We start from the raw sequence: 27,954 nt of genomic DNA on the forward strand, positions 1-27,954 counted from the left end.
TTTCATCATCATTTGGTGAATATTCTCAATTTTCCCATCTCCATTCCCTGCTTTTTGTTTGATGTTTTCTCTTCTTTGTTCTATATTTTCTATTCTCTTTTCAATGTTATCTGTTCTCTTTTCTATCTTCTCTGGTCTTACTTGTATTTTTTGTATTCCTTGCATAATCATCTGCAGTATCACTTCCTTGTCTTTTTCCTGTTGCAACATTGTGTGTATTGATCTTTGTCCTCTGGATGATGAAGAAGAGGAAGTTGGTATTGCAGAGCCAGTGGCCGTTATCTTTTAACTCATTTCAAAACAGTTGATATACTATATGGTAGTTGAAAAATACAAAGTCTTCAGGTTCTTCTATACCTTAATCTACTTATATAGAGGACAGTTATAATCCCAAGTGACCCTAATAAGAAGAGAGAGAAAAAAGGAAGTGTTAAGGTTGTGGTTAAATAGAAACCAATCAACATTTCCCAAACTCATTGGTAGCCTCACATTGCAATGAAGAACATGCATTCAATTTTGCAGCTACTAAGATTGTTGGCCGAGCATGTACAAAAACAGCCAGGGAAATGTTTGAAGCCCAGAAAACGGGCCCCTTGTCAGTCAACAGCCAATCAGGTACCTATGAGTTACTAATCTCTCTGCCAGGTCCTGTTTCCATGATGTTCCTTTGTGGTCTTTCACAACATAGGAATTATCTTCACGCTTCCTCCCTTTTCCCAAAGACCAGCTGAAAGGGAGATGCCCAGAGAGTCCTTGGTTGCCCCCTCCCCTCTTTGGAAGAGCTTTATAGCTCCTGTTGCCTTAAGAAAGTTCCAAACATCCTTAAAAATCCATCTCCTCCTGGGCACCCATTTTTTGGAACTATTACCATCTGGCAGACGGTACAGGACAATAAAAATAAGGGCAAGTAGACTGAAAAAGAGCTTCCATCCCAGAGCAGTAACTATCTTAAATTCTACTGTAGAGGGCAACACAAATGCAATATTAGGAGTTTCCAATTTCATTGTATAGAATGTACAGTTGTATACAATTGCATAGTGTTATTTTTCATATATAATATACACTGCAGAAGGCACACCTTTGTGGTATGGGGTGCCAAGACAATAAAGTAAAGGATTAAACTATTTAACTATGACAGTTTGGTCACGGAGGTGTTCCGGATGGCATTGGAGAGGAAATGGGTAATAATGTGATCTGGCTTCATCCGATGGCCGCACTGCCAGACGAGTACTTTCATGGACTCAGCTGCAGCCTGAGCCACGGAGGCTTCACAATCCTCTTGCAGATCCTGGAGACCTGGAAGGAATCCAGAAAAGAAATGATTTCCAGGATCCACCTTGAGAACCAACTCTGATCAGCGACAGAGCTTCTGGAGAGAAAGTCTCCGCTTCAAGTGAGGGAACTTTGAAACTCACCCAGGAAAACTTCTTCGATTTGTTTGGAAGTCACCACATTCTGTTTCATGTATTCTGCACAGCAGCCTAGACATATGCAAAGAAAAGGTTGGTGGAGTTGGCAGAAATGGCTAAATCAACTGATTCAAGAAAGAAAATGCAGAATTCTTTTGTTTATATTTGGAAGACTTGCTTTGGGACTTTATGGGATGGTCCCAGGAATTGGGTCTATCTAGAGATCAGATGGAAAGAATTTCATATGACTCATATTTATGATGGTTGCAGAGTTTTTTTGGGGGGGGGTTGTCACCTGATCACTTTTTGCAACCTTCGGGCGAGCAAACTCCGGAAGGAAGCCCAATTCACTTAACAAACACGTGACTCACTTAACAACCACAGTGATACCCTTAAGAAACGGGGCCGTGTGTGTGTGTGTGAGAGAGAGAGAGAGAGAATGGTCAGCATGTCTGGCCTTAGGAAGCCCGCCTGCCCTGGTTTTTCCTCCCCTCATTCCAGAGTTTGCATTCGGAGTTACCAATTAAGAGGGCAGCTGCCTCTCGGGATGAAGAATTCCGGCTCTTCAGGAATTTCAGCATCTGCTTCAACATTACCGGCAATTTTTCCTTGCATCGATTGATCTGAGGAACACATGGCCACAAACAAGGCAATGAACTCTGTAGCTTCCTCTTTTTTTCTTTCTACAGTTTCTAATCCTCATGTCCTCAACAACAATGTCTTCCATAACATATTAAATTTTATTATACTGTATCGTATTGTATTGTATTTTAAACTATAAGATTGTTATACTATACTATATTTTATTATACTAAATAATATTATTATACTATATTGGATTTTGTTAGGCATATAATCTAACGGTTGGGTTGTTAATATATGAATCATGTAACAATGCTGTACCTGTTTCTTTAAATAATGGTGTAAATGTGATTGGTTGCTGTTTCCTCAAGCGGCCATAAGATGGAGCCAGAATCACTGTTAGATGCTGATCTGATCTGAGTGTTTGGAAGCTGGCTGTTAGAAGTGTCGTATAGTGATCAGCGTGAGCTATTGTAAGTTTTGCAACTGGGGAGCTTACCTAACAGACTTGACTGGACTGGACTAGACTGGACTATTATACAATGCAATACAATATAATATATATTACATTATATAGTATAGTATATCGTAAGTATTAGTATAATACAGTTTTATATTGTATTATATTATACACACACACAAACACACACACACACAGACACATACACACACAAACACATTTATGTTATTAAAGACAGTTTTATCCAAGTAAAAACCATAAAGGAAAATAAAGAAAAATAGTAGATAGTGAAAAAAAAATAGAAAAAGAAAAGGGAAAGAAAGATGATAAGGAAATGGCTTCTGATCTTATTAATGCATTTATGTTTTGCCCTCTTTACATCGTAATTTCCCTTTTCCACAAACTACCATTTCTGATCCTCAAACGCACAAATCAGTAAGGTTTATAGTCCTCATGGTGGCATGGAACCTCTGGTGTTCCCAAGGGAGCAACAACCCAAGAAGAATCCCTCTAGCCAGTTTAGTCTAGTGGTTGAGGCATCAGGCAAACAAATCAGGAGCCTGTGAGTTCTAGTCCCACCTTTCTCATGAAAGCCTCCTGGATGACTTGGGGAGTTCTAGTCCTGCCCTTAGGCATGAAAGCTGGCTGGGTGACTTTGGTCCAGTCCCTCTCCCTCAGGGCAGCCCACCTCCCAGGGTTGTTGGGAAGGAAATTAGAGGATGGGGAGGGGGAGGAGAAGCATTAGGGACGTCCACCATCTTGAATGATTTATCTAAAGAAGAAAGGCAGGAGAAAAAGAAAATATATTATACTCTAATCCGGAAGAAAAGGAACCAGCTAGGCTCCTACTTACCACCTCCGAGCAGATGCTGGAATACATGCTCTGGAGACTGGTGTAAATCTCGTAGTCAAACAAAGTCTCTGGAACCTCCTCCCACTTCATAAAGGAGATGCAGGAGATCAGGGTGTTCCTGGAGATCTGGGCCAAGGGAGGAAAGGAGGCGTCAGAGGAGCCGGTTCTGAGGTTGTCCATCTTCTGCAGAGAAAGCCCAGCCTCCTCCTTGCTCAGGGGTGGGAAAGGGGATGAGCCACCCCAGGAGGAAGCTATGGCAGGGCAAGGGGCCCCCCGAAGACCAGAGTTCCCCACAATTCAACCCTGATCATATTATATTGGTACCAGGGAAACCATCAAGAAGAAAACAACCCCCTAATCCAAGAATGACCCAACAGAAAACCTACACCCACATCAAAATGATCCAGCATTAAGCAGAGATCAAACCCTCCCCTCCAACCTACTGATGCTGTCACCTAGTTGGGTCCGGAACGGCCTGCTAGAAAACAACCAGGTTCAGAGAGCACCAAGGACCTCACAACTTCAGGTTTGCAGAATTTCTTTGCCTTTTCCAGAGGGTCCACATGATGCAACCACATTGCTCTGAGTAAAGATGGGGGTACAGCGTGGTCTCATGGAGAAGGGAGCATGAAGAGAGCAGGAACTTAGTTGACCCCGCCCTTCAACTCACCTCTCGGGTCCAACTATTAGCCAACTGGATTATGAGAGGAATCAGGTTGTGCAGGATGGATTTGGTCAGATTCCCCTCTGCCCTCTTGACCCCTTTTAAGACCAGGCCAAAAAGGGTGATGGAGGTGTTGCGCAACTCGGTGTCCTCCTACAAGGAAGAGAAATGTGTCAGTCCCTCCAATAGCATTTAGGAAGTGGGAGGTGTTGTGAGAACCTAGAAGAACAAACTGCAACACACACTTGAGAGACCACCTCCTGCCAATTACCTCCTCGAGACCTATTAGATCTCATAGATTAGGCCTCCTCCGAGTGCCATCTGCCAGCCAGTGCCGGCTGGCCACTACGCGGAGGAGAGCCTTTTCTGTAGCAGCTCTGACCCTTTGGAACGATCTCCCTGTGGAGATTCGTACCCTCACCACCCTTCAGAACTTCCGCGCAGCCCTCAAGAGCTGGCTATCCCGTCAGGCCTGGGGGTAAAGATTATAATTCGCCCCCACCCGAATGCTGAATGAATGTTGTTTATTCTTTTAATTATGTGTTATGTTATATGTTATTGTATGTATCCCTCCCATATAAGTTGTTAGCCGCCCTGAGTCCCCTCAGGGAAAAGGGCGGCCTATAAATAAACTTATTCTTATTCTAATTCTAACAGTCAGCTGAGCAAAATCTGAGAGCAGAAATTTCAGGCGAGAAAACGTCTCACATTTGATTCTCCTTTGTTTCCTTAAAGAGAAAGGCAGGGAGGGATCCACTAAACCTACAATAAAAGCCTTCGTAACTCCCATCCTCTTCATCTGATCTGCCTCAGTTTCCCACTCACGAGACAAAGCAAGGGGAGTCTGGCAACTGTTTCTCTAGACAAGGCCATGCCAATGGTTGGCCATGGGTGTAAAAGGCTTGCAGACCAACCTCTATGGTGTGATCGAGGGGTTCCCATCTTTGCAGCTTTCAGATGTGAGGACTCCAACTCCAGTATGCTGGCTGGAGAATTCTGGGAATTGAAGTCCTCACCTCTCCAAGTTGCCAAGAGGGAGAAATACTGATGGAGACCAGAGTTTCCCAATCTGAGCAGCTTTCAGATGTGGGGACTTCAACCTTCTCAGGCCAGCAGAGTTGAAATCCACACACCTTAAAGTGTCTGAGATCAAGCAACACCAATCGGGATTTTTAATAAATATGGAGGGTGATTGATGGTGGTTTGGTGAAGCTGAAGAGAGTGGCAACCTTCATTCTCTTCCACCTCATCTGGCACTTCTCCAGCTCTCTGGAAGGGCTCAATGATAATCTGCAAGCTCACACACTCTTTTAGATGAGAACAACACAGTTGTTGCTGAACTATTTCTAAGACTTTTTGATAAAATTAGAATTCTTCAGATGGTACCCAGGCGATCTTTGTGGAAGAAAAAGAGAGAAGGGAGGGAGGGTGGGAGAGGAAGAGAGAGAGGGGGTGGTGGATTAGTTTGTTGTGATTTGGTTGACGTACATCAGCAAAATAATTCCCCAGGACCGGAATAAGGTTGACAGCTTTCCATCCATAGGTTTGAGCATTCAGATGCCGGAAAAGGAACTGAAGCGTCCGGAGTGATTCTTTTGCTACAGACTTGTCTGGGTGACAAGCACAGTTGACCACAGGGACTAGCACCGGCTCTAACATCGTATTCTGCAGGAAGGAGGGAAAAGAGGGAACGATTAAACATGGTCACTGGAGTTCTCTGAGTCTAGGAATGACAAACACAGAGAAGCCCACAGAACATAGAATAACAGGGTTGAAAAGGAACTTGGAGGTCATCTAGTCCAACCCCCTGCTCAAGCAGGAGACCCTACACTATTCTGGACAAATGGTTGTCCAGTCTCTTCTTGAAAGCCTCCAGTATTGGAGCACCCACAACTTCTGGAGGCAAGTCGTTCCACTGGTTAATTGTCCTTATTGTCAGGAAATTTCTCCTTAGTTCTAGGTTGCTTCTCTCCTTCATTGGTTTCCATCCATTGCTTCTTGTTCTGCTTTGGATGTCCTCCAAGAGGATCTGTCTCCAAATTGATCCTTCAGATCTTCCAGGGATGCCTCCATCTTTGTAGAAGAGAGGCCACTGTAGCTGAGGGCATCCTCTTTCTGGTGGTTGTCTTCTTCTCCTCCTTCTACCCTTCCTAACCTTGTAGAATTCCTAGAGAGTGAGGTCACACCTGCTGCTCCCTTGAAAGTCCCTCCCTTCCTACCCCCCATCTCTTACCTCAAAGGGGTGCTGGAGAAGATACCCCAGACCACGAACAGCAAATATTTGGATGAGGGGATATGGCTCAGCCATCCATTTTTGGAGGACCCTGAGGATGTCCTTCATGATGAACAAGTGTCCAAGCTCCGGGTGAGAGAGAAGCTGGGGAAGAAGAGTGGAGTGATGGATTATTAACCAAGCAAAGGAAGAGAACTTTCCTCAGAGCCTCTATGAAGAGATGCCACATTCAGCCATTATGGGGAGAGGAAAAGAAAAGACAGTCCTCATATAGTGATGGCGGAAAGTCACCATGGCACTGATAAAAGGGACAACTCCATTTTTCAGACTCATGACCATTGATCACAGTCACCTGATCAAAAATTGGGTACTTGACGGTCCGTATTTATGACGGTCACAGTGTTTCTTTTTTTTTCTTTTTTTCTTTTTTTTAATTTTTAAACAAACAAAATAAACATATAACATAAAACCACCCTCCAGTCACATACAGTATGTCAATTGGTCACAAAACTCCTGTGCCTCCTCACCATAGTCTTCACTTACAATTTATATAGAATCTCATATTATCAATCTAATATATATGTATACAATTATTATAATTATTTAACATTTATTTGGCTATAGTTATTATTACTTCTTTATGTGAGATATTCTAAATTTAGAATAGATTTATATTATGACATTTCATTACATCATCCTAAAACCATCCAGTAATATTACATCTTTACATTGTATTCTATATAAAATTATTGATCTGTGGTTACAAAACTTTCATGCATCCTCTCCATAGTCCTCACTTACAATTTATATAGAATTTCATTATTAATCATTTATTTGACTATAACTATTATTCATTTTATGCGTAATATTCTAACTAAATTAGTTTTTATTATAGCACTTCATTACATCATCCTGTATCCTTCCAATAGTTGTGAAATCTTATATCTCTTGCCATTTGTAGTATTTGTGTTCTAATTGCTTTCTTGGTAGATCTTATATGGACTTCTCTTGGCAACTTGTTTTTCATTGCATATCTTGTAAAGACTTGAAACCCCTCGTCTGTTCCTTGCATCAACTTCACTTTGGTTATTACCGATGCTTCTGCCAAAATTTCTAACATTAGAGCTGCCCAATTTTTTTCCTTTTTTCTTCTATATTTTGGAAATCTGATCTATCAATCTCCCATAACAATATTCCACTCTTGTCTTTTCCAACCTCAATCTCCTGTCAATATCACCAATTTTCTTATCTCTTTGTTCATCTTTTTCTTCAATTCTTCTGTTCTTTGTTCAATATTCTGCATTCTCTTTCTTTTCTTTTTCGTGTTGCAACATTCCTCCAGATAGTATACACTGCCACTATATAGAATCCAAGGCTTTTTGATTAAGTTCCAAACAAGTTCACTGCAATTCTTCTATCTTTCAAGGCTTTCTTTTTACTGATAGTACCCCGGAGGAGCACCTGTATAAACAATCCATGCTCATCTGCAGTGACGTGCGGTGAAGGATACCGTTGGTGAGGCAAGAGCGGTGAGTCCCTCCCCAGCCAGCCAGCACTCACCCCCACCCGACCTGTTTCCTGCTTGGCCGGCCGGCTGGCCGGCACAAAGACAAACCGCTCTTCTCATCCCAGCCAGCCAGCCACCCGACCTGCTCCCAAGAATGTCAGCGGGGACGGAGGAGGTGAGGGGCGAGGCGGCAGAGCGCGGCAGCGGCAAGAAGCAAAAATATTTAAAACTCTTTCCTTTCTCTCAGGAGACTGGGGAGGCTCTGCCTCCCTTGCCTCTAGTGACTGCACGTCCCTGCTCATCTGTCTATCATTTTCAATAAAGAAGCTCAGAGACCTTGAAATGTAAATCAAATGTGCAAAGAAAAAAAAAGAAAAACAATGTTTCCAAGCCTCCAAGCCTCTAAGTGGCAGTGTAACTTCTTTTCTTCTACTTTTACTCCCCTCTTTATATTCCAAACTTCAGGAGAAAAAGAAAAGTTTTTAAAAAGAATATGCACTAGAGAATTGAAAAAAGAAAAAGAAAGAAAGTAGTAGAAGAAGAAAAAATCCAGTCCAGTTTAAAAAGTAAGAAGCGTTTGAAAAAAATTCCATCAATAAAAAGATTAAAGAACAGAGGGTGTGGGGCTAGCTGCCAGGACGAATGGCTGCTTGAATGGAGAGCTCCATGAAGAGCAGCTGGATCTGGCATCCGGAGGGGTTTCTGGAAAGACTTTTGTAAACCGAAGATTTCCTGTAGGGAAGACTGAAGAGAAGGTTGGTTTGGCACGACCATAGCAGTGGTGGGTTTCAAAAATTGTTCGAACCTACTCTGTGGGTGTGGCCTCCTTTGTGGGAGTGGCTTGCCGCCCATGTGACCAGATGGGAGTGGCTTGCTGCCCATGCGACCGAATATGAAGATGCCGACGACACTTGTCAGAACCACCTTAAATTACCTCACACACAGAACTGGCATGCATAAGAATGTGATGTAAACCTGTTTTTTAAAAGGCATCTTTGGTTTGGGTTAAAAGAACTTCAACACATGCAATAAGCGAGAAGCTGCAGGAGTCGCGAGTGGCTTAACAGATTCCTGATCTTGGAGGAAGGTATTTTTATTCCAAAACAGCTCAAGAGATTAAGATTAAGGAGTAGGGTGGTTGTTTTTTTAATCCCCCCCCCTTATTGTTTTCTTATAATATATGAATCTGTTGATATATAGACTATATCACCCCTTAATACTCCTTAAAATTGATTATTGAGTAGAGGAAGAGGGAAAAGGAGAGGGAAAGTGAGGAGAGGGAGAGGAAGGAAGGAAGGAAGGAAGGAAGGAAGGAAGGAAGGAAGGAAGGAAGGACTGGAGAAAGTTACGAGGGAGAGAAGAAATCGTATCTTTGTGATGTCAGCTTCACATGCTAACGGTCGCAGTGTTTTGAGGTTACGTGATCCGTTTTGTGACCGCCTGATAAGCCAAGTCAATGGGGAAACCAGATTCACTTAACCGTGTGACTAACTTAACAACGGCAGCAATTCACTTAACAACTGTGGCAAAGGAAGTGGTAAAATGGGACAAAACCTGCTTAGGGACTGAGCAACAGAAATTTGTGGCTCAGTTGTGGTCATAAGTCGCTCAGTTGTGGCTCAGTTGTGGTCATAAGTCAAGGACAACCTGTAGAAGAAAATCACTGAAATATCTGGTTTATCCTAAGTTTATGACCACGGCATTGGCTTGAGGGTTTCTGCGATCACTTAGTGACCAGTGGAGGTTCTATGACGGTCTTATGTCGAAGACTACAGAATGGCAATACAAAACTGTCTATAATGCAAAGAGGAAACGGAATTTGGGGTCATTGAATCTTCCTCCCTCCCTCCCTCCCTCCCTCCTTCTCTCCAATTCCATCGATTAACAGAGTAAGAGGAGACCTTGGAAGTCTTCTAGTCCAACCCCTTGACCAAGCAGGAGACCATCTACTATGTCAGACAAACAGCTGTCCAGTCTCTTCTTCAAAGCCTCCAGTGATGGAGCCCCCACAACTTCAACTTCCTAATCATAAAGTCCCCCTGAATCCTGCACAACTTTCCTGGAGTTCCACAATGTTGTGGTGCATCCTCACCTCCGAGAAGAACACCATGCCAATTGTCTTCTCCCTTAAGTCGGGATGGTGCAGGTAGGTGTTGGCATGTCTGAACATCATCTTCATCTCCACTTTATTGTATGCAAAGAGTTTCCTAAAGATCAAATAGGGAGAAATCAGATAAGATCTGCTGGTGAGTGAGGAGAAAATCACCAAGCTAGAGAAATGATTATCTGAATTATGGATAAATGAATTACTCAATGAATTAGTCCATTTACAGAATTTCTCACCCTCCCTCTCTTTTTCTGTCTTTCTCTCCCTCCTCCTCCCTCTCCTTCCGTCCCTCCCTCTACATCTCATTCTCTCTCTCCTTCTGTCTCCCTCTGACACTCCCTCTCTTTCTCTGTCTTTTTCTTCTTCCCTCCTCTTCCTCTCTCCCTCTCCTTTCTTTGTCTCCCTCTCTCTCCCCCTCCGCCTCCCTCTCTTTCGCTCTCTCCCTTCCCTTCCTCTCCTCTATCTCCCCTTCCCTCTCTCTATATTTCCTCCCACTCAACCACCCTTTCTTTCTCTTTCTCTCTGTGCCTCTTCTTCGTCCTCTCCTTCTGACCACCCTTCCTCTCTCTTTCACTCTCTTTCTCCCTTCCTCTCTCCTTTTCCTCTATCTAACCCTCCCTCTTCCTCTCTTTCTCTCTCCCTCCCCCTTCCCTCCCTCTTCCCCCTCTCCCTCACTTTCTCTCTCTCTCTGCCTCTTCTTCCTCTTCTCCCTCAGCCCTCCCCTCCCTCTCTCACCCACTGCCACTCAAGGCCAAGTTCTTTGGACTCTGAAGTTCTTACCGGACCAGGTGGAAAATGGCCTCAAACAGACTATCTGGGCTCAAGAGCATCTTCCAGCATCCCAGCGTCGTCAAATCTTCATACTCCTCATTGTATCCGGCAGACAGGATGAGGTTTTTGATCGCCTCCACTGCCGTGCTAAATCAAAGGAAGGGAGAAGAGTCGGTGCCAATGCTTCAGCTGATGCCCCCTGCAAAGGCCATGCTTCCCCTGACCCCAACCGGCCTCCCGCTGCCCTCAGGAGAGCTCCAGCTTTCACTTGGCGGCTTGTGCAACAACCACAAAACACAATAGCAAATCAGCCTCCCTTTATTTCTTCCCCTTTCAGTTATATCCAGTTGGATCCAGATTGGTCCCAGGAGATTTCCTTACTTCAAGAGGTTGATCTGTTCTGAACGGTCCATGACTCTGCTGGACCTCCCGGATCCACTCTTGCTGGCTCCCAGGAGGAAGTACAGCTGCGTGACCAGGGCGAGGAGCAGGTTGGAGAATTTGTTGGGGAGGAGCTCAGCAGCGTTCGGGAGGGACAGGAGGAAAGAGAGGGCATTGGTGGCCTAGAAATGGAATGAAGGGAGAGTCACCTTGGGCTCCCCAGTTTACTTAGATTCATCACCTTCTTCCTCTTCCCCAGAATCCCTTGCAGGGTGGACTCTGGCCAACTGAACGGAGCTGAGAGTTTACTGGCCAGATGCCCTTTCTGTTGCCAATGAGGAGTTTTGTTCGACAGATACATTCTCATTGAGCCCAGGAAGAGAAACATCTGCCTCCACCTAAAAAGGAGGAGGGGCTTATGCCAAATGACGCTCCAATTTTAGCCCCAGCAGTTTTCCCACTGCCTCCCTCTCCCCTTCCCTTAGGTGTTCCCCACCTCTAGATCCAAGGGAAAGAGAGCCACCAGTGGAGGGCTTACAGCAATGGGCATGAAGGACTTGCTATTCCTCCTTGAGAGGGCATCGGTGCTGGGGTCTTGGTCTTCCAGCCTTTTCATGAGGGGCTTCATGATCTTCAGATTGGCATAAGGGTCTTCAGCCAGCGCCTCCCAAATCTCCCTGGCATTTCTGCGGAGGGGGAGAAACCGATTGGGAGGGAATCAGATCCTTTCCCCATTTCGGAAGAGACGGCCAGCCAGAGAGATGACCCCCCACCCCCAAACAGAAGGAAGGATTGGAAAACCGAAGTCCAAATGAATGGCTCTCATGCCAGAAAAATATATATACACAGGTAGTTCTCGACTTACAACCATTTCTCCAGGAGCCATTCAAAGAAACAACGTCATTGAAAAAAGTGACTTATTCCCAGTTTTCACACTTTCCAGCATCCTTAGGATCATCTGACCAAAATTCAGACTCCTGGACAACTGGTTCAAATTTATGACCATCCCAAAGTCAAGTGATCACATTTTGTGACCTTCTAATAAGCACATTGAATAGTCAGATTCACTTAACGACCATGTTTCCCTCTTGACAACTGCAGTGATTCATTTAACGAATGTGACAAGAAAAGTCATAAAATATCTTTCAAAGTTCATTCCCATCTCGACCCTCATCTGATGTGACCTCCCACAAGAAGACTTCATCTGTGACACACCCATGGCCCATCAAAACATCCATCAAGACCCTTACCTGACACGACCTTTACTGACCTCCCCATCACAAGACCCATTACAAGATCCCCACCTGACACGACCCTCAATCTGAGGTGACCTCCCCATCACAAGACCCTCACTTGATATGATCCACACCTGACATGACCTCTCCATCACAAGACCTTCCCTTGATATGACCCTCACCTGGTCCATCAGAAGACCCATCAGAAGATCCTCACCTGACATGACCCTCAATCTGAGGTGATCTCCCCATCACAAGGCCCTCACTTGATATGACTCTCACCTGACATGACTTCCACATCACAAGACCCATCACAAGATCCCCACCTGACATAACCCTCAATCTCCACATCACAAGACCCTCACTTGATATGACTCTCACCTGGTCCATCAGAAGACCCATCACAAGATCCTCACTTGATATGGTCCACACCTGACATGACCTCCACATCACAAGACCCATCACAAGATCCCCACCTGCATAACCCTCAATTTGTGGTGACCTCCCCATCACAAGACCCTCACTTGATATGACTCTCGCCTGGTCCATCAGAAGACCCATTACAAGTTCCTCACCTGACATAACCCTCAATATGAGGTGATCTCCCCATCACAAGACCCTCACTTGATATGACTCTCACCTGGTCCATCAGAAGACCCATCAGAAGACCCTCACTTGATATGACCCTGACCTGAGACAACCCACACCTGATGTGACCTTTCCATCACAAGACCTACTGACCACACCAAGCCCTTACAGGCAGAAGATCATCAGCACTAGCGTTCCTTAAACTCCATTGAAGATGTTACCTTGCCTGGTAACAAAACATTTGGAAACCAACGCAGAAGCTTAGAGAACCAACTTCCACCCTCTTCCGCCACCTGAGCTCATTTCATTTCATTTCATTTATTAAATTTCTATGCCGCCCAATCCCGAAGGACTCCGGGCGGCTTACAGAAATGAAAAAAATTAAAAAGAATTATTAAAAACAATTGGGCACAACAAGGTTAAAAAGGGAAACTCAACAAACACCCAATCAGGAGGGGGCTGGACCTCAATCATGGGGTCAACAGCCCCAAGCCTGCCGGAAAAGCCAGGTTTTAATGGCTTTGCGAAAGGCCATGAGAGTGGGCAGGGCCCAGATCTCAGGGAGCAGCTCATGCCATAGGGCCGGAGCGGCAACAGAAAAGGCCCTACTCCTAGGCGCCACCAGCTGGCATTGTCCCGCTGACGGCACCCAGAGAAGGTTCACTTGTGCGATCTTATTGGTCTGAGGGAGGTATGTGGCAGAAGACAGTCTCGCAGATACCCGGGTCGTAGGACATATAGGGCTTCAAAGGCAACAGGGATTCACCCCATTGTAAAGGATTGAGAGACTCTGAGGAATCCAAGACAACAGGATGCCCATCTCCTTGAAGTTCTTCTTACCCATCACAGCCAACGGAGGATTCCAGCAATATGTCCACAACTTGGTTGACCCTCTTGGAGGCCAAGTGACATACGGCCTTGAGGGCGAGGGCTTTGGTTGCTGGGTGGGTAATATTCGGGAGACGCTGGTAGATCTCCTTCAAGATCATGGGTAGCTATGGCAAAAGAGAGATTGGAGGATGAGATTCAGTGTTGGTCTCCATTGGAGATGCAGTAGGGATGATAACTTCCACTCATTGGGGAAAATAAATTGGCCCCCACAATGTCAAAGTTTGCCCTACGTTTTTTTTAAAAAAACTCCTGATTTGTCCAGCTGCCTGTGATATTTTATTTATTGGTATATTTTAGGAGATTTATATTGCCGCCTATTCGCACATGACGACTCAAGGCGGCTGACAAAGCCATAAAAACATCTGGAGCCTTCACCACTGCCACATTGGCTCACCAAATGTTATTTTTCATGAAAAAAATGGCTCCTTTGTTTTGCCCTTACCTTCTTCTGGGAGGTTTGGACAACTTTCTCAACAGCCCTAGGATCGCTCAGTGGCCTCCTATCCAGCCTTAGCCTTCTTAAAACCAGAAGAAGTGTCATCACTGAGCCAAAAAGGTCTCAGCCATTCTCATCTTTGTTTTCTACAAAATCTCCTACATCCCTTTTGCTCCAAACCCTGCAATGTCCTTACTTCCTTAATTTCCTCCTCATCACCAAACTCCAATAGGATGGCGTTGAGGAGCAGCCCCGCAGAGTGTGAGATGTCCACGTGTGTCAAAGCCCCCAGGGTTTCCAAGAGCAGCTGCGTTAGCTGCAATGGGCTGAGATGCTTCCCAAAAGCCTATCGGAGAGAAGGAAAGGAGACCATGCAGAGATGCCTTGAGCTTTGACGCCCTTCTCTTGAGACTTTGACCCAGATTGGGGGACAGCACATCGTGTAGAGATGCAGCCTTATTCCATGTCCTCCATCAGGTGGGATTCGGATGGAGTCAAAGAAGCCAACATGGCAGCTACCCTTTCTTCCTCCTAGGCATTGGGGGGAGGGGTACCCAAAGCCCAATCTTGGGAGAATGCCATCCCCACTGTGAGATTGACTCCTTTGAGGCTCTCCGGGTCAGGAGGAGGAGGAAAAGGAAGCCAGGCCAAAGGCTGATCCAAAACATACCTTCGCCATTTTGGAGATGTTGTTGTGGAAGATCCCAGAGCCCGAAACAAGGAATTCCTCCCTCTGCAAATGTACAATGTTCTTCTGTTTCTTGTCCATTTCTTTTGCTTGGGAGGGAGGGGAAGAAACCGCAAGGTCAGATTTTGGCCTTCGGAACCTGGGAACTTCCTTCGTCTGATGGTCATTTTAATCATAGCAAGAGAAGAGAAGATCTGGAGCTCAGGGTCGACCTGAGGGGTCCCTGGTGCTCTCTGACCTGGGGGGGTTTCCTTGCAGGTGTTTCATTGCCCAACTAGGGAACATCATCAGGGGGGATGACCATCAATACTTATGGAAGCACAGAGAAAAGATCCCTCCCTTCAAGTACTGATGACGTTACCTAGTTGGGTCATGAAATGTCAAGAAGAAAACCACCAAGCTCAGAGAGCACCAAGGACCCCGCTGTCCTTCTCCTCCTCTTCCTCCTCCTCTAACTCTTTTCCCTCTCTCTTCGCTACTTTCTCATTACCTCCTCTTCCCTTCCCTCTTGATTTCCTCCCCCACTCCCTCCTCCTCCTCCCCTTCCTCATCTTCCTCTCCCTCTCTTCCTCTCTCTTCCCTCCCTTCTCATCTCCTCCTCCACTTGCTGCTACTCTTCCTCCTCCTTCTCCTCCCTGTCTTCCTTTCTCCCTCTCCTCCCCCTCCTTGCTCCCTGCCCCTCTCTTCATCGTTCCTTCTCTCTCCCCCCTCCTCTTCCTCCTCCCTAGCTGACTCACAACGTGAGAATCGCCTTCTTAAAAGGACCCCTGGCCCTGAAAAATGCCAATATCAACTGCCAATTCCAGGCATCTCTGCCAAGCCCAACGACCCAACGTTTCTTGGCTAAGCCACAGACTGTGCCACCCAATGCTCTCCTGGGCAGGGAGCATCCCTGGTCTTCTTGCAGCAAGTCAACCCTTGGAGTCCAAAGTTCTCACCCATTTTGCTCATGAGGAGGTGGTGCAGGTGGTAGGCAACCTCTGCGGATATCCGGCCAATTTCTGGTCTGCTGTCGCCAATGTGCAGGGCCAGCAAAGCCACCAGTTGTCCCAGCAAAGAAAAGTCACCTGTGGTCTAAAGAAAGGAAGGGGAAAGGAGGGGAAAGAGGAGAGAGAAGGGGAGGGGGCTCATGAAGCTTTCAGCCGGCTGAAATCAGGGAATAAGAACCACAGAACCACAGAATCTTAGATACACAGAATGATAGAATCATAGAATTATCAAATATTTGAATATAAGAATCTTTGAATCACAGAACCTGAGAATTACAGAATCTCAGAATCTTTGAATCACAGAACCTGAGAATTTTAGAATCTCAGAATCTTTGAATCACAGAACCTGAGAATTTCAGAATTTCAGAATCTTTGAATCACAGAACCTGAGAATTACAGAATCTCAGTATCACAGCATGACAGAACCGCAGTGGCTGGAAGGAACCGTGGAGGTCTTCTCCTCCAATCCTCTGCTCAAGCAGGACTCCTTGTATCCTCCTGGTCACATCCCAAAGGTGCTTTTCCCAAAAGGCAGCTGGACTTTCTTGGGGGGTTTCCTTTCTTTGAAAACATTTTGCTTCTCATCCCAAAGGGAGACTTACATCGAAATTGACATTTTCTAAAACGAACTTGAAGAGGTGCTTGATGGCCTTGAGGGCCCTCCATCTCTCGTGGCTCTTGGGAGAATCGATCCAGGGATTTGTGTGCTGCCAGGGGAAACGAAGGAGAGGGAGGAAAGGAGGAATGGGTCATTCCCAGTTGGAAGAGCCACAGACTCCACAGGGGGACAGAAGGGCCAAATCCAGCCTGAACATCTGGCTGACCGGGCGACCCACCCCAAGAAAGATCTCTCTTTACCATCAGGATCTCCTGCAGGGCATCCAAATTGGGAGCTTCAGACAGCAATCCGGTCAGCATGTTGTTGCAGGCAGTGGCTATTTGATGATAGAAATCCTAAAAAAAAGGAGAAAATGTCAGAAGGAATGAGGGGCGTTAAGGAAGGAACGGCTCCTGAAAGAGGCAGAAATCCAGAGGTGATGTCCCCTTTATGACTGGGGCACTGCAGCTCCCAACCTTCCTGAGCCAGCCATGGAATTCTGGGAGTTGAAGTCCAGAGGTCTGCAGTAAATGGAGTGGCTGACCTTGCAGGGCCGTTTTTTCTTCCTTAACAGTTCTGGGAGATTCAAATACAAGCAGTCCTCATCTTACGACCACAATTGAGACCAAAATTTCCATTGCTAAGTGAGACATTAGTGAATTTTGCCCCCATTTTATGAACTTTCTTGCCACAGGGGTTAAATGTATCACTTTGGTTGTTAAGTTGGTCACACAGTTGTTAAGTGAATCCAACTTCCCTATTTACTAGTCAGAAGGTCACAGTAGGGGTGTCATGTGACCCTATAATACTCCGACTATCATAAATCTGATTCGGTTGCTAAGCATGTGAATTCTGAGGGTTATCTGAGACTACCTAGGAATCAGTGGTGGGTTTCAAAAATTTTTCGAACCTACTCTGTGGGTGTGGCCTCCTTTGTGGGAGTGGCTTGCCAGCCATGTGACCTGGTGGAAGTAGCTTGCTGACCAGGTGTTTTCTCTCTCTCTCTCTCTCTCTCTCTCTCTCTTTCTCTCTCTCCTTCCTTTTGTCTCTCTGTCCCCTTTTCCTTTTTTCTTTCATCTCTCTCACTTTTTCTTTCTTTTTTTCTTTATTTATTTCTTCCTTTCTTTCTCTTTCTGTGTGTGTGTGTGTGTGTGTGTGTCAGTGTTGGATTTCAAAATTTTTTGGAACCTCTTCTGTAGGTGTGGCCTGCTTTCTGGGTCCAATGGTGGAACCTCTTCTAAACGTTTCAGTGGATTTGACGAACCAGTTCTACCGAACTGGTGCAAACTGGTAGGAACCCACCTCTGCTAGGAATCATAGCTAGTGCCTGCAGACCATGGTTGCTCTGCCCCACCATGGCCCTTCTTTTGTTGTGGGGCAAAGGGAGGAGATGGGAATTGATCTTGAGAAGATCCTTCAACCAGAAGATAAAAGAGAAGTGGAGGAAGAGAGAAATGATGGGGAGGAAAAACCCCTGGAAATGTTTAGGGCTTCAAAATAGGGACTCCTGGGATCCAGAAACGTAGAACGAGAAGGGGAAGCAGACTTTCAAGACCAAAGAGGAAGGGACAAGCCAAGGGGACCTTTGGCTCGAGGGATGGATCCAGGGCTGTTGAGGAGATCAGGAATCCTGTTCACTGCATCCTTGTTTCCAGGTGGATCCCCTATTGCTTTGCTCCATCTGGACTGCTCACCTGAGAGTGAGATGATGGGGGTTGGCTATCTGTTTTCATTGTGGCTACTTTGAGAGCTGGCAATGAAAACACCTTCCGGATGCTTTGGTTGACCACTTCAGACCTCACCTCAGAGTTCAAGGAGGGCTTCATACGGCTGATTAAAGACAAGAAAAGAGGAGGGAGGTGTGAGGAGATCCTAGACTCAGGGGGCTAAAAGGGACCTTGGATGTCTTCTACTCCAACTCTTGCTTAATGGTCCTTAAACCATCCCAGTCAGATGCTTGTCCTCTCTTTTTCTGAAAACCTCGAGTGATGGAGAGCACACAACATCTGGAAGCAAACCCTTCCACTGATTGATTGTTCTCAGTGTAAAGAATCTTCTATCTATCTATCTATCTATCTATCTATCTATCTATCTATCTATCTATCTATCTATCTATCCATCCATCCATCCATCCATCCATCCATCCATCCCTCTCCATCCATCCATCCATCCATCCATCCATCCATCCTTCCACCCACCCACCCACCACAGCCCTGATGTGTCCTCCTATGGAAAGTTATCACCCCGCCCTCTCCCAGAAAAATGAAATATCCTAGGAAATATTGAAAAGTCAGAATATTTCCCTGGATGTGAAAAGGAAGAGAGAATAGCTCCCTGCAGCTTCCTGCCCCCACCCCCTTTATCAATGGGCCATTAAGATGACCAAGCTACTCCCTTTACATAATAAAGAATCCTCCCCTTCAGCTCCAAGTGATGGGATTAAGGCATGATGATACTGGCCCTTTACCCAATTCACCCAATGGCATCTGAGAACTCAACCAAATCTGGATTCAAAACGCAGCCTAGAGAGGTGCCCCTGCATGGCCCCATGGGAGTCTGACAACCAATCAGAATACATTTGTTACACAGGAACAGGAAACAGAGGTGGGACTGAACAGGTTATAAAAAGCCTAGCAAGCCCCTCCCTCAGCCCTTCTCTTCTTCTCCACCAACATTGAAGCACGTTATCACCTTTTCTGTTCAGGACTCAAGCCATGTGCTCCTGTCCACCATTAAAACCATCTTTCCAAGCAGCCTCCATGTCTCCAATGTCTTATTCCTCACTTGGAGCCGAAACCAGAAGGACATTTCTTCCAGCAAATCAATGAAATGGAGTTTGAACTCCTGCTCTCCTGGATCTATCTATCTATCTATCCTTCCCTCCCCCTCCCTCCCTCTCTCTCTCCATCCATCGAACCATCAATCCACCCACCCACCAGAACCCTGATGTGTTCCTCAATGAAATGGAGTTTGACCCACCCCCCATGCTCTAGAGCACGGGGACTTTCCACGGAAATCCCATCACTTGGTGCAACTCCAAGTTCCTCCTCAGCTGGGGGAAAGATGAGGGTGGTGCAGGTACATACCTCATGCAGGTGATGGTGACGATGGCTTGATGGAGAATTGTGACAGACAAGGGTATCAGGGGCTCATCTTCAATGACTTCCTGAAAGGAGAAGGAAAGACGTGTAAGAAAGCTCCTGAGATGTGGCCACCATCCAGCTGGCACTATTCCCATCTCTACGCCTTTCCTGGTTGACATGGGAAGTCCTCAACTTACAACTGGTCACTTAGCCACCATTTAAAATTATGACGGATCTCTGCAGGATCCCTCTTAGAACTAAGGGGAAATTTTCATTTCCAAATAGCCATTTGTCTGAAGTGGTATAGGGTTTCCTGGCTGGACTAGAGGACCTCCAAGGTCTCTTCCAACTTTGTTCTTCTAATTCTAACACCCAAGGACTACTTATGACCCAGATTTGAAGTTCTGAGAGGCTCTTCTTCCTCAGGGATCATAGGATCATATTTTGGTCGCTTGGGAACCAGCCTGCATTGATGGCAGTTTGCAGTGTCTCCTGACCATGGTTTAAGTCAGGGATGTGTAACTAGGGCTTCACTACGACCTGTGAACTTCAACTCTCAGGACCCCTAAAGGCCAGAGAATTCTGAGAATTAAATCCACCGCTCTTAATGTTATACACTTCCACCCTCTGCCATTCTGGACATTGGCTGTGTAGTTTCTTCTAGAAAGTTTCAATGCATTTTTTTTCTTCCCCTAATTTCCCATTTCTATTTTTCATTCTACTTTATATATTAAATATTTGTCTATCTGTCTGTCTCTCTCTCTTTCTCTCTCGCTCACCATCCATATCTATCTATCTATCTATCTATCTATCTATCTATCTATCTATCTATCTATCTATCTATCTATCTATCTATCTATCTATCTATCTATCTATCTATCTATCTATCTGTTGTGACCCAGCAGGAGCCGTTGGAGCTGCCACCAGACTCTGACAGCGAGGGGCCCGATGAGTCGGCTCTGGAGGATGTGGAGGACCCTGGACAGGGTTCCAACTCCAAGCAGGGCATAGAGAAGCTGATTGGCCACCAGGCGCCTGAGCCTTGGACCAGTGGGGAGGAAACAAGGGAGAGTAAGCCTGAGGTCAGCAGTGAGTTGTTCCTGGATGCTTGGCACTGAAGAGCTACTAGGCGCCAGGAACAGTTGCGCAGTTACAGGAGGTAATTGCACTCCTCTCCAGACTATAGGCTCCTCTCCGGACTATAAAAAGGACTGCTTGTACACACGACCCTCTTGCAGAAGTTAACGCATTGATTAAAAGTTGGAGAACTTTTGTAACTAGATTGGCAGGCTGGATTGCTGCCGAGGCTTGTCTGAGTTGCTGCCAAGGTCCTTATCTGTTGTTATGCTTGGCTTTCAGCCACCGAGGTTTTGGTGTCTTGCTAATAAAGTACATTCCATTTAAATTTGTCTTGGCATTCGTTACTGGATGGAGGAGGGGGTCAGAACTCTATCTATCTATCTATCTATCTATCTATCTATCTATCTATCTATCTATCTATCTATCTATCTATCTATCTATCATCTATCTATCTATCTATCTATCATCATCATCATCATCATCTATTTTTCTGTCAGTCAGTCAGTCAGTCAGTCTGTCTGTCTGTCTGTCTGTCTGTCTGTCTGTCTGTCTATGGATATAAAAATAAATACTAATAATAAAAACAAAGGAGTTGCCAAATTCACTTAACAACCGTGTGACTAATTTAACGGCAGTGATTCAGCTAACAACGGTGGAAAGAGAAGTCATACAATGGGGCAGAATTCAGTTAACAGCTGTCCCACTTAGCAACAGAATCGTTTGGGGCCCAATTGATTAGAACTAAATTCAGTTCAAATTCTCTTTCAAACTTAAATGCGCCAGGAGCACCTGCCCCCCGTCCCCACTTACGATGATCTTGGTGACCAATTCCTGTTTCTGGGGCAGATGGAGGTCTTGCCTCCTGCTGAGGGCAGCCGCTTTGGTGACCATGATGATGGACCTCATGAAGGCTTTCTTCAGGCCTTCGTCCTGGGAAACCCAAATGGGAAGAGGGTGAGGTGAGAAGACACCAGAGGGAAGAGGGTGCATCTATTTATTTCAACCTTTACATAGCTGACAGTTTTTTCTTGAACTCCGGGGGGCTCCCAATCAAAATACCCCCTGGACATTCTGGATTCTAGTCCCGCCTTAGGCATGAGAGGCAGCTGAGAGACTTAGGGCCAATCACCAAGAGATGGAGAGTTCTAGTCCCGCCTTAGGCCTGAGAGGCAGCTGAAAGACTTAGGGCCAATCACCAAGAGATGGAGAGTTCTAGTCCCGCCTTAGGCATGAGAGGCAGCTGAAAGACTTTGGGCCAATCACCAAGAGATGGAGAGTTCTAGTCCCACTATAGCCATGAAAGTCAACTGTCTGAGCCAATCACCAGGAGACTGTGAGTTCTAGTCCCACCTTCAGCATGAGAGCCAGCTGGGTGAGTCCACATCTGGCCCAGTTCTTCTCTTTCAATCCAACACACATCACAGGGTTGTTGTGGTTGTGTGAAAAGGAAGAAAGAGGATAATGCGCTGCCTTGAGTGTAATGAATGTGATATGACCATAGATAAAGAAACCCCTAGCATTTCATCATCTCCAGGGCAATTGGAACAGGAAGCAGATCTGAATGGGAGGCATAACTGGGAGCTGGAGGTCACTTGTTTTAAACTAGATTCTCCCCAGCAACCTCTAAGAACTGCAGTCAGGTTGTCCTTGTTCACCAAAAGGGGATATTTGTAGCTCAGGGTTGAACTGTGGAGCCCTTGGTGCTCCCTGAGCTTGGTTGGTTTTTACAGACGTTTCTTATATTTTTTCACCATCAACTGAAATCCAGAGAAATTCCAGTGGAAACCAGCCTACCTTGTTCATAGTGGAGTACTGGACAAGCATTTCGGACACGATGGGTTGGATGAAATCACCCAGGTCTTCAGGGGAGGCTCCCTGGGCTGCTTGTCCATAGCAGAGGATTAATGTTGTCCTAATCCTTCTGTCAGACACATATTGTGGGTCCTGCCAGGACAAAAACGAGGGGGTCAAACTCTCTTCCAAAGCACCAGAAGACAAGACAAGAAGCCATGGATGGAAACAGATGGAGATTCTTAGTCATCCAGGTCATGGTTGTCCCAAAGGGGCTTTTTCCAAAGGCAATTGGACTTCTTTTTTTCCTTGAAGAGGTTTCGCTTCTCATCCAAGAGGCTTCTTCAGTTCTGACTTTGGTCAAAACAGAAGAAGCTTCCTGCATGAGAAGCGAAATGTCTTCAAGGACAAACAAAGTCCAAGCCCTTTGAAAAAGCACCTTTGAGTCTACTTGAGACGTTTGTTGGACAATTCATGATCTTCTCTAGACTTATAAAATGGTCCTCCAGGAGATGGAGGTGGAGAATTTCCAGCCCCACCTACAATCTCAGCGCTGGTCTCAGGTCTTTGAGATCTATGACTAGCCTGAAGAGACCAGATCGCCTGGAGCATCCATCCTTCTAAACATCTAGGACTTTCCTTCCCAGAATCCCCCAGCCTTCTTCTCTACTGAGTTTTGGACCTTGGAACCCCATCCCTTGTCTTACCTCATGGGAGTCTTCCAAGAGAGATGGTCTCTTGGGCTGTGCGATGTTACCGACCTCCCTGAGAACCAAGAGAATTTCGGGAAGATGATGGTGTGCAGCTAGGTGGATGCTCTCCGAGATTCCCTAGGCAAAGCAATGCTTGTGAATTAGGATATTTGCATTTTCTTTTTTTAATCATCCTCTTCCTCCTCCTCCTCCTCCTACTCCTCCTCCTCCTCCTCCTCCTCTTTGCAAGCCCCAGGCCCTTCTACCACTGATGAAATTACCTAACTGGGTAATAAAATGTCTGCAAGAAAGCAATCAAGCACACAGAGCACCAAGGACCCCACAGACTTCTTCCTCCTACTCCAAAAACCCCACAGTTCTCCTCCTCCTCCCCTCCTTCCTTTTCTTCCTCTCCTCCCCTCCTCCTTCCTCCGCCCACTCCTTCTCCTCTCCTATTCTCTTCTCCTCCCTTCACCTCCCCTCTTCAAATCCTGTTCCCTTCTAGAACTGATGAAATGAGTTGGGTCGCAAAAGGTTTACATTTCTTGTAACCAAGCTCAGAGAGCACCAAGGACCCCACAAAGTTGCAGGTCTCAGCCCCCACAGGAAGCCCACTCCCACTCACCTCTCTGTCTGTCTCGTCTTCAAGTGAGATTGCCAGAAGCTTCTTGAGGTGATCTTTTACAAGGTCCTTCTGCTTGGTATTCCTCAATTTGAAGCCATAATATTTGTACAGGTTTATCTGAAGGTTGGAAAAAGAGTTTGTGAGTCTGAGGGAGCTCCACCCATCATCCAGGAAAAGGAAGAACAGGACAAAGGATGATCAGAAAAGGAGCAAGTGTGGTCAAGCACAGGGCCATTTCCAACTAAGCATGGCTTACCCGCCATGGCCCACTCAGTAGGGAACAAGAGTTGCACTAATAGCAGTGTTCCAATATCTCAGGGTGGCCGCAAAGAAGTGGGAGTCAACCTATTCTCCAAGGGACCAGAAGTCAGGACGAGAAGCAACGGATGGAAACTTATCAAGGAGAGAACCAACCTAGAACTAAGTAGAAACTTCTTAGTGGAAGATCTTAGTAGAAGATCTCCGAGGTCCCTTCCAACTCCCTTATTATGTAATTCTGTGACTAATCAAGGAGAACTAAGGAGGAACTTCCTAACAATGAAGACAATTAATGACTGGAACAGTTTGCCTCCAGAAGTTGTGGGTGCTTCTTCACTAGAGATTTTTAAGAAGAGATTGGACAACATTTGCCTTAAAGGGTATAGGGTTTCCTCCTTGAGCAGAAAGTTGGACTAGAAGACCTCCGAGGTCCCTTCCAACTCTCTTATTATGTTAGTCTGTGACTAATCAAGGAGAGAACCAACCTAGAACTAAGGAGGAACTTTCTAACAGTGAGAACAATTAACCAGTAGAACAGTTTGCCTCCAGAGGTTGTAGGTGCTGCATCACTTGAGGCTTTTAAGTTGAGATTGGACAACCATTTGCCTGAAATGGTAAAGGGTTTTCTGCTTGAGCAAGGGGTTGGACTAGAAGATCTCCAAGGCCCCCTTCCAAGTCTGTAATTCTAATATTCATTTGTCTGTCTAATATCGAAGCATCAAAGAAAGGATGCATAAGCATCAAAGAAAGGATGCCAAAGGAGAGACAAAATGAAACGACAAACGTTAAAATGACTTTTAACATTATTGGAAAACATTTGAATTGTTGAATTAACCCACAGCCAGTTGGCCGTGACTAGTGGGCAGTGTAGAGTTGGCTACAGGAATTTGTCCTCTTTTTTTAAACAATTTTTATTTGTTTCTGAACAAGGACAAACAAACACAAAAATAAAAATAAAAAAGCCATCTTCCATTACAAATTGTAGAAAGTGTGTCAGTTGGTTACGGTACTTCCATGCATCTCTTCCATAGTCATCACCTGCTTTTCATATCAAATCACATATTTTAAATTCACCTATATTCATGTATATTGCAATTATTATATCTCAACATTAATTTGACTATAATTGTTTTTACGTCCTTTTATATATAATATTCAAAATCTAGAATAGGATTATATGATAATATTCCATTAAATCATCCTAAAATCATCCAATCGCAATACATCTTTATAACATATTCTAGATAAAGCTTTTAAACCTCCTCTCATAATCTCCATATATTGTTTATATAAAATATCATATTATCAAACTAATATATCTATAAAGATAATAAATGAACCTGTTTGAAGTTTATTAAAATAGCCTTGAACCCTACAGTGGCAGTATCTGAAAAATTGAAAGAATGGCCCAGCAGAAAAAAAGAAACTGTAATATTGCAAATGATTATGTTTGAAATTCAAAATCTATTAGTTGTGACAGAGAGAATTGAAGAGATTGGAGAATATGGAATACAAAACAGAAAAATCTGATGGAGAAACTGAGGATGTTTAGCAAATGAAGAAAGTGAAGGACAGAATTTGAAAGATGGAAGGACAAAATGAGCAAAGAGATAAGAAAACTGTGGATACTGACAACAAAGTGAGCGGGGTTGGCAATGGCAAGAGCGGAATATGGAAAGGGGAGATGGATGGATTGGAACTCTACCCTAGATTTCAAAGCACAGAAGAGGAAAAGAGATAAAAATTGATGGAGATAAGCAAGTTGTCCTCTTCTGACCTTTGTCTAAGACAACTGGCGCCCTAAAAGGGGAAAAGCTCAGCATATTTACCTTCTCTTTAGACAAGAAGTAGGAAGTGCTTTGTTGCCTTGAAAGCTTCTGGCTGATGGGCTGCCATCCACTCATTTTCCCCCTGGTGACTTTGTGGTCTGCAGGAATCTGCTTTGACAACAACGACAACAAGGACAACAAAAAAGAAGTTGTGAGGAAGTGAAGGAGCAGAGGAAGGAAGAGGTTTTTCTGTGTTTCCAAGGGGAGGGTTGGTCTCCCTTCTGCCTCAGGGTGCATCGGATCATTGATTCGACTTTTCTAGCTGGGACAGACACGAAGCCCCTAAGAAGGACCATCCGGATTGCATCAGCTGGAGCCAAGAGAGCTTTTGAGAGGAACAGAAGGAAAAGCTCTGCCACAAATGGTGAGATGAAGTGTCTGGATTTTTTTCCTCCGATTGGAATGGCCAGGAAGCAACCAGTCTCCAGAGGTTGGTAGTCCTTGATTTATCAACATCTACAACCTGTGAAATTGCTTCGTCGACTGATGACCCACCTTGGGGGAGGGGGAAACAGGGTCAGAGCTAGCACGCAAAAAAGTGAGGTCAGAGTTGGCTCCATTTGGATGGGATGGATATGAAGCTCCTAATAAATAACTGGATTTCTTTTGAAGGTTGGGTTGAGGCTCATGATTAATTCGGGCATCCCTCACATAGGGAACATTGTCAGTAGTACAAGGGAGTACAAGGTTTTCAGAGTGGAGGAGAAGAAGGGTTTTCTTGCAGATATTTCATGGCCCAACTAGAAAACATAATCAGAACTAGAGGGGAGTGAAGTTTGCTCTCTGTTTATACACAGTAGCTTGCCCCAAATAAGCAGGGAGCAAACATCACACTCACCAGCACTGATGATGTAGTTGCGTCATGAAATCTGTGTAACTAAAGAACCAAGTCCAGGGAGCACCAAGGGCCCCATCTTCTTCTTCCTAGCGTATTCCCACAGGTGCAGGGTCCAGTTTTGGATCATTGAGGGCCACTTAGCTCTGTCACCTGCATCACCTGGGAGAAGGCCTGCAGCTTCCATATTTTTGTTGATGGCCTCTTGCCATCCTTATTTTGGATGCCCACAAGGTCACCAGTCACTGACTTCTAGTTTGTTGGCAGCCTTGGCCACAGTGGAAGGTGCTGCTCTCGGGACGTGTCCTTATCAGCAGAGTCAGACTTCTCTCATCTTCTCTGTAATTGGTGCCACACCAAAATGTGGTCAAATGGTGTCATGTGTGATGTGGTCAGAAAGGGAGGTGCCCGATATCCAAGGGATCATTTGCATTTCCATGGCATGGAGAGAGACTTTGCTCCCTCCTGTTGCTGCCCAGCATTCAGGGCCATACAGTGCAACAGGAGGATGGTTCTCTTGTAGATCTTAGATTCAAGACGGGTTGGCATCTGTGTGTCCAGTAACACATCAGTGAGTTCTTGCCAATGCATCCAGACTGCACTCATCCTTGCTTGCACCTTGCCATTAATGTTCCCTTTTGTTGTGGCCCTCCAGTGGAGCTGGCAATAGGGTGGGACAATGAGAAGGTTGGAGAAGAATATGGGTCAGTCCTGGGGACTGAGGGAAGCTCAGACGAGGGCTTAGGCATTCAGTTGGTTGGCTGTTTCAAGAGTGGGAAGTTCTGTTTGTGACTATAAGAGACTCCGTGCCAAGTGTTGCCTTGCCCTGTGTTTGGAAACTGATTATCTGGCAGCTCTCCAAGCGAGATAAGGTTCGTGTAGATAAATATTCCTCTGAAAGACTGTTTGCCAAGCCTGGCTGACTCTCAATGAAAGGAATTCACAGTTGTGACCAAGACTCTACTTCTTGCTTTTTAAGGAAGCCTGGGTCAGAAGACCTTTGCCTTGGAGGTGGGATCCCAGATATGCAAAAATCTCCACCTTCTTTGGGTTTTCTCCATGGATTGGGAGCGTTCCAGGGCTGGTGACAGACTCTAAGGATCGCATTGTCCTGATGTTCAGGAGAAGTCTGAAATGGTTGAGGCGATCATTCCATGGTCCTTCCATGCTCCTCCCACCAAGGGCCCCATCGTACAGCCACTTCTCCAGAACCACCTTTGTCTACTTTGGGGGTCAGTTATCTCCATCGTGGCAGCAGTGGCTTCCGCAATCTCTCCACAAAGGACTTCCGGGACCCCAGTGACCCCTGCTTACCTGGAGAGGATGAAGATGTTCCAAGATGGTATCCAAAATTTCTGCCTCCTCCATC

At 45.4% G+C, this 27,954-nt stretch overlaps 1 protein-coding gene across 1 annotated transcript; it reads right to left on the reverse strand.

The window, feature by feature from the left end:
* Window positions 1-3,925: 3,925 nt before the first annotated feature.
* Window positions 3,926-27,953, reverse strand: LOC148045375 (maestro heat-like repeat family member 5). The gene is made up of 21 exons (XM_087715092.1): window positions 27,900-27,953; window positions 25,751-25,858; window positions 23,664-23,780; window positions 23,054-23,176; window positions 22,350-22,499; window positions 21,366-21,485; window positions 19,479-19,558; window positions 18,087-18,222; window positions 16,653-16,748; window positions 16,397-16,501; window positions 15,744-15,879; window positions 14,788-14,894; window positions 14,314-14,463; window positions 13,631-13,785; window positions 11,506-11,653; window positions 10,968-11,149; window positions 10,596-10,733; window positions 9,801-9,915; window positions 6,202-6,345; window positions 5,457-5,633; window positions 3,926-4,121 (listed from the first exon to the last, which is right to left on the reverse strand). Exons 1-21 carry the CDS (start codon window positions 27,951-27,953, stop codon window positions 3,966-3,968), a joined length of 2,697 nt encoding a protein of 898 aa, XP_087571218.1. The 3' UTR covers window positions 3,926-3,965.
* Window position 27,954: the final 1 nt, after the last annotated feature.

The sequence above is a fragment of the Thamnophis sirtalis genome, unplaced genomic scaffold (genome assembly GCF_051295495.1).
Source record: "Thamnophis sirtalis isolate CommonGarterSnake01/CBP01778 unplaced genomic scaffold, rThaSir2_p1.2 scaffold_5, whole genome shotgun sequence".
NCBI lineage: Eukaryota > Metazoa > Chordata > Lepidosauria > Squamata > Natricidae > Thamnophis > Thamnophis sirtalis.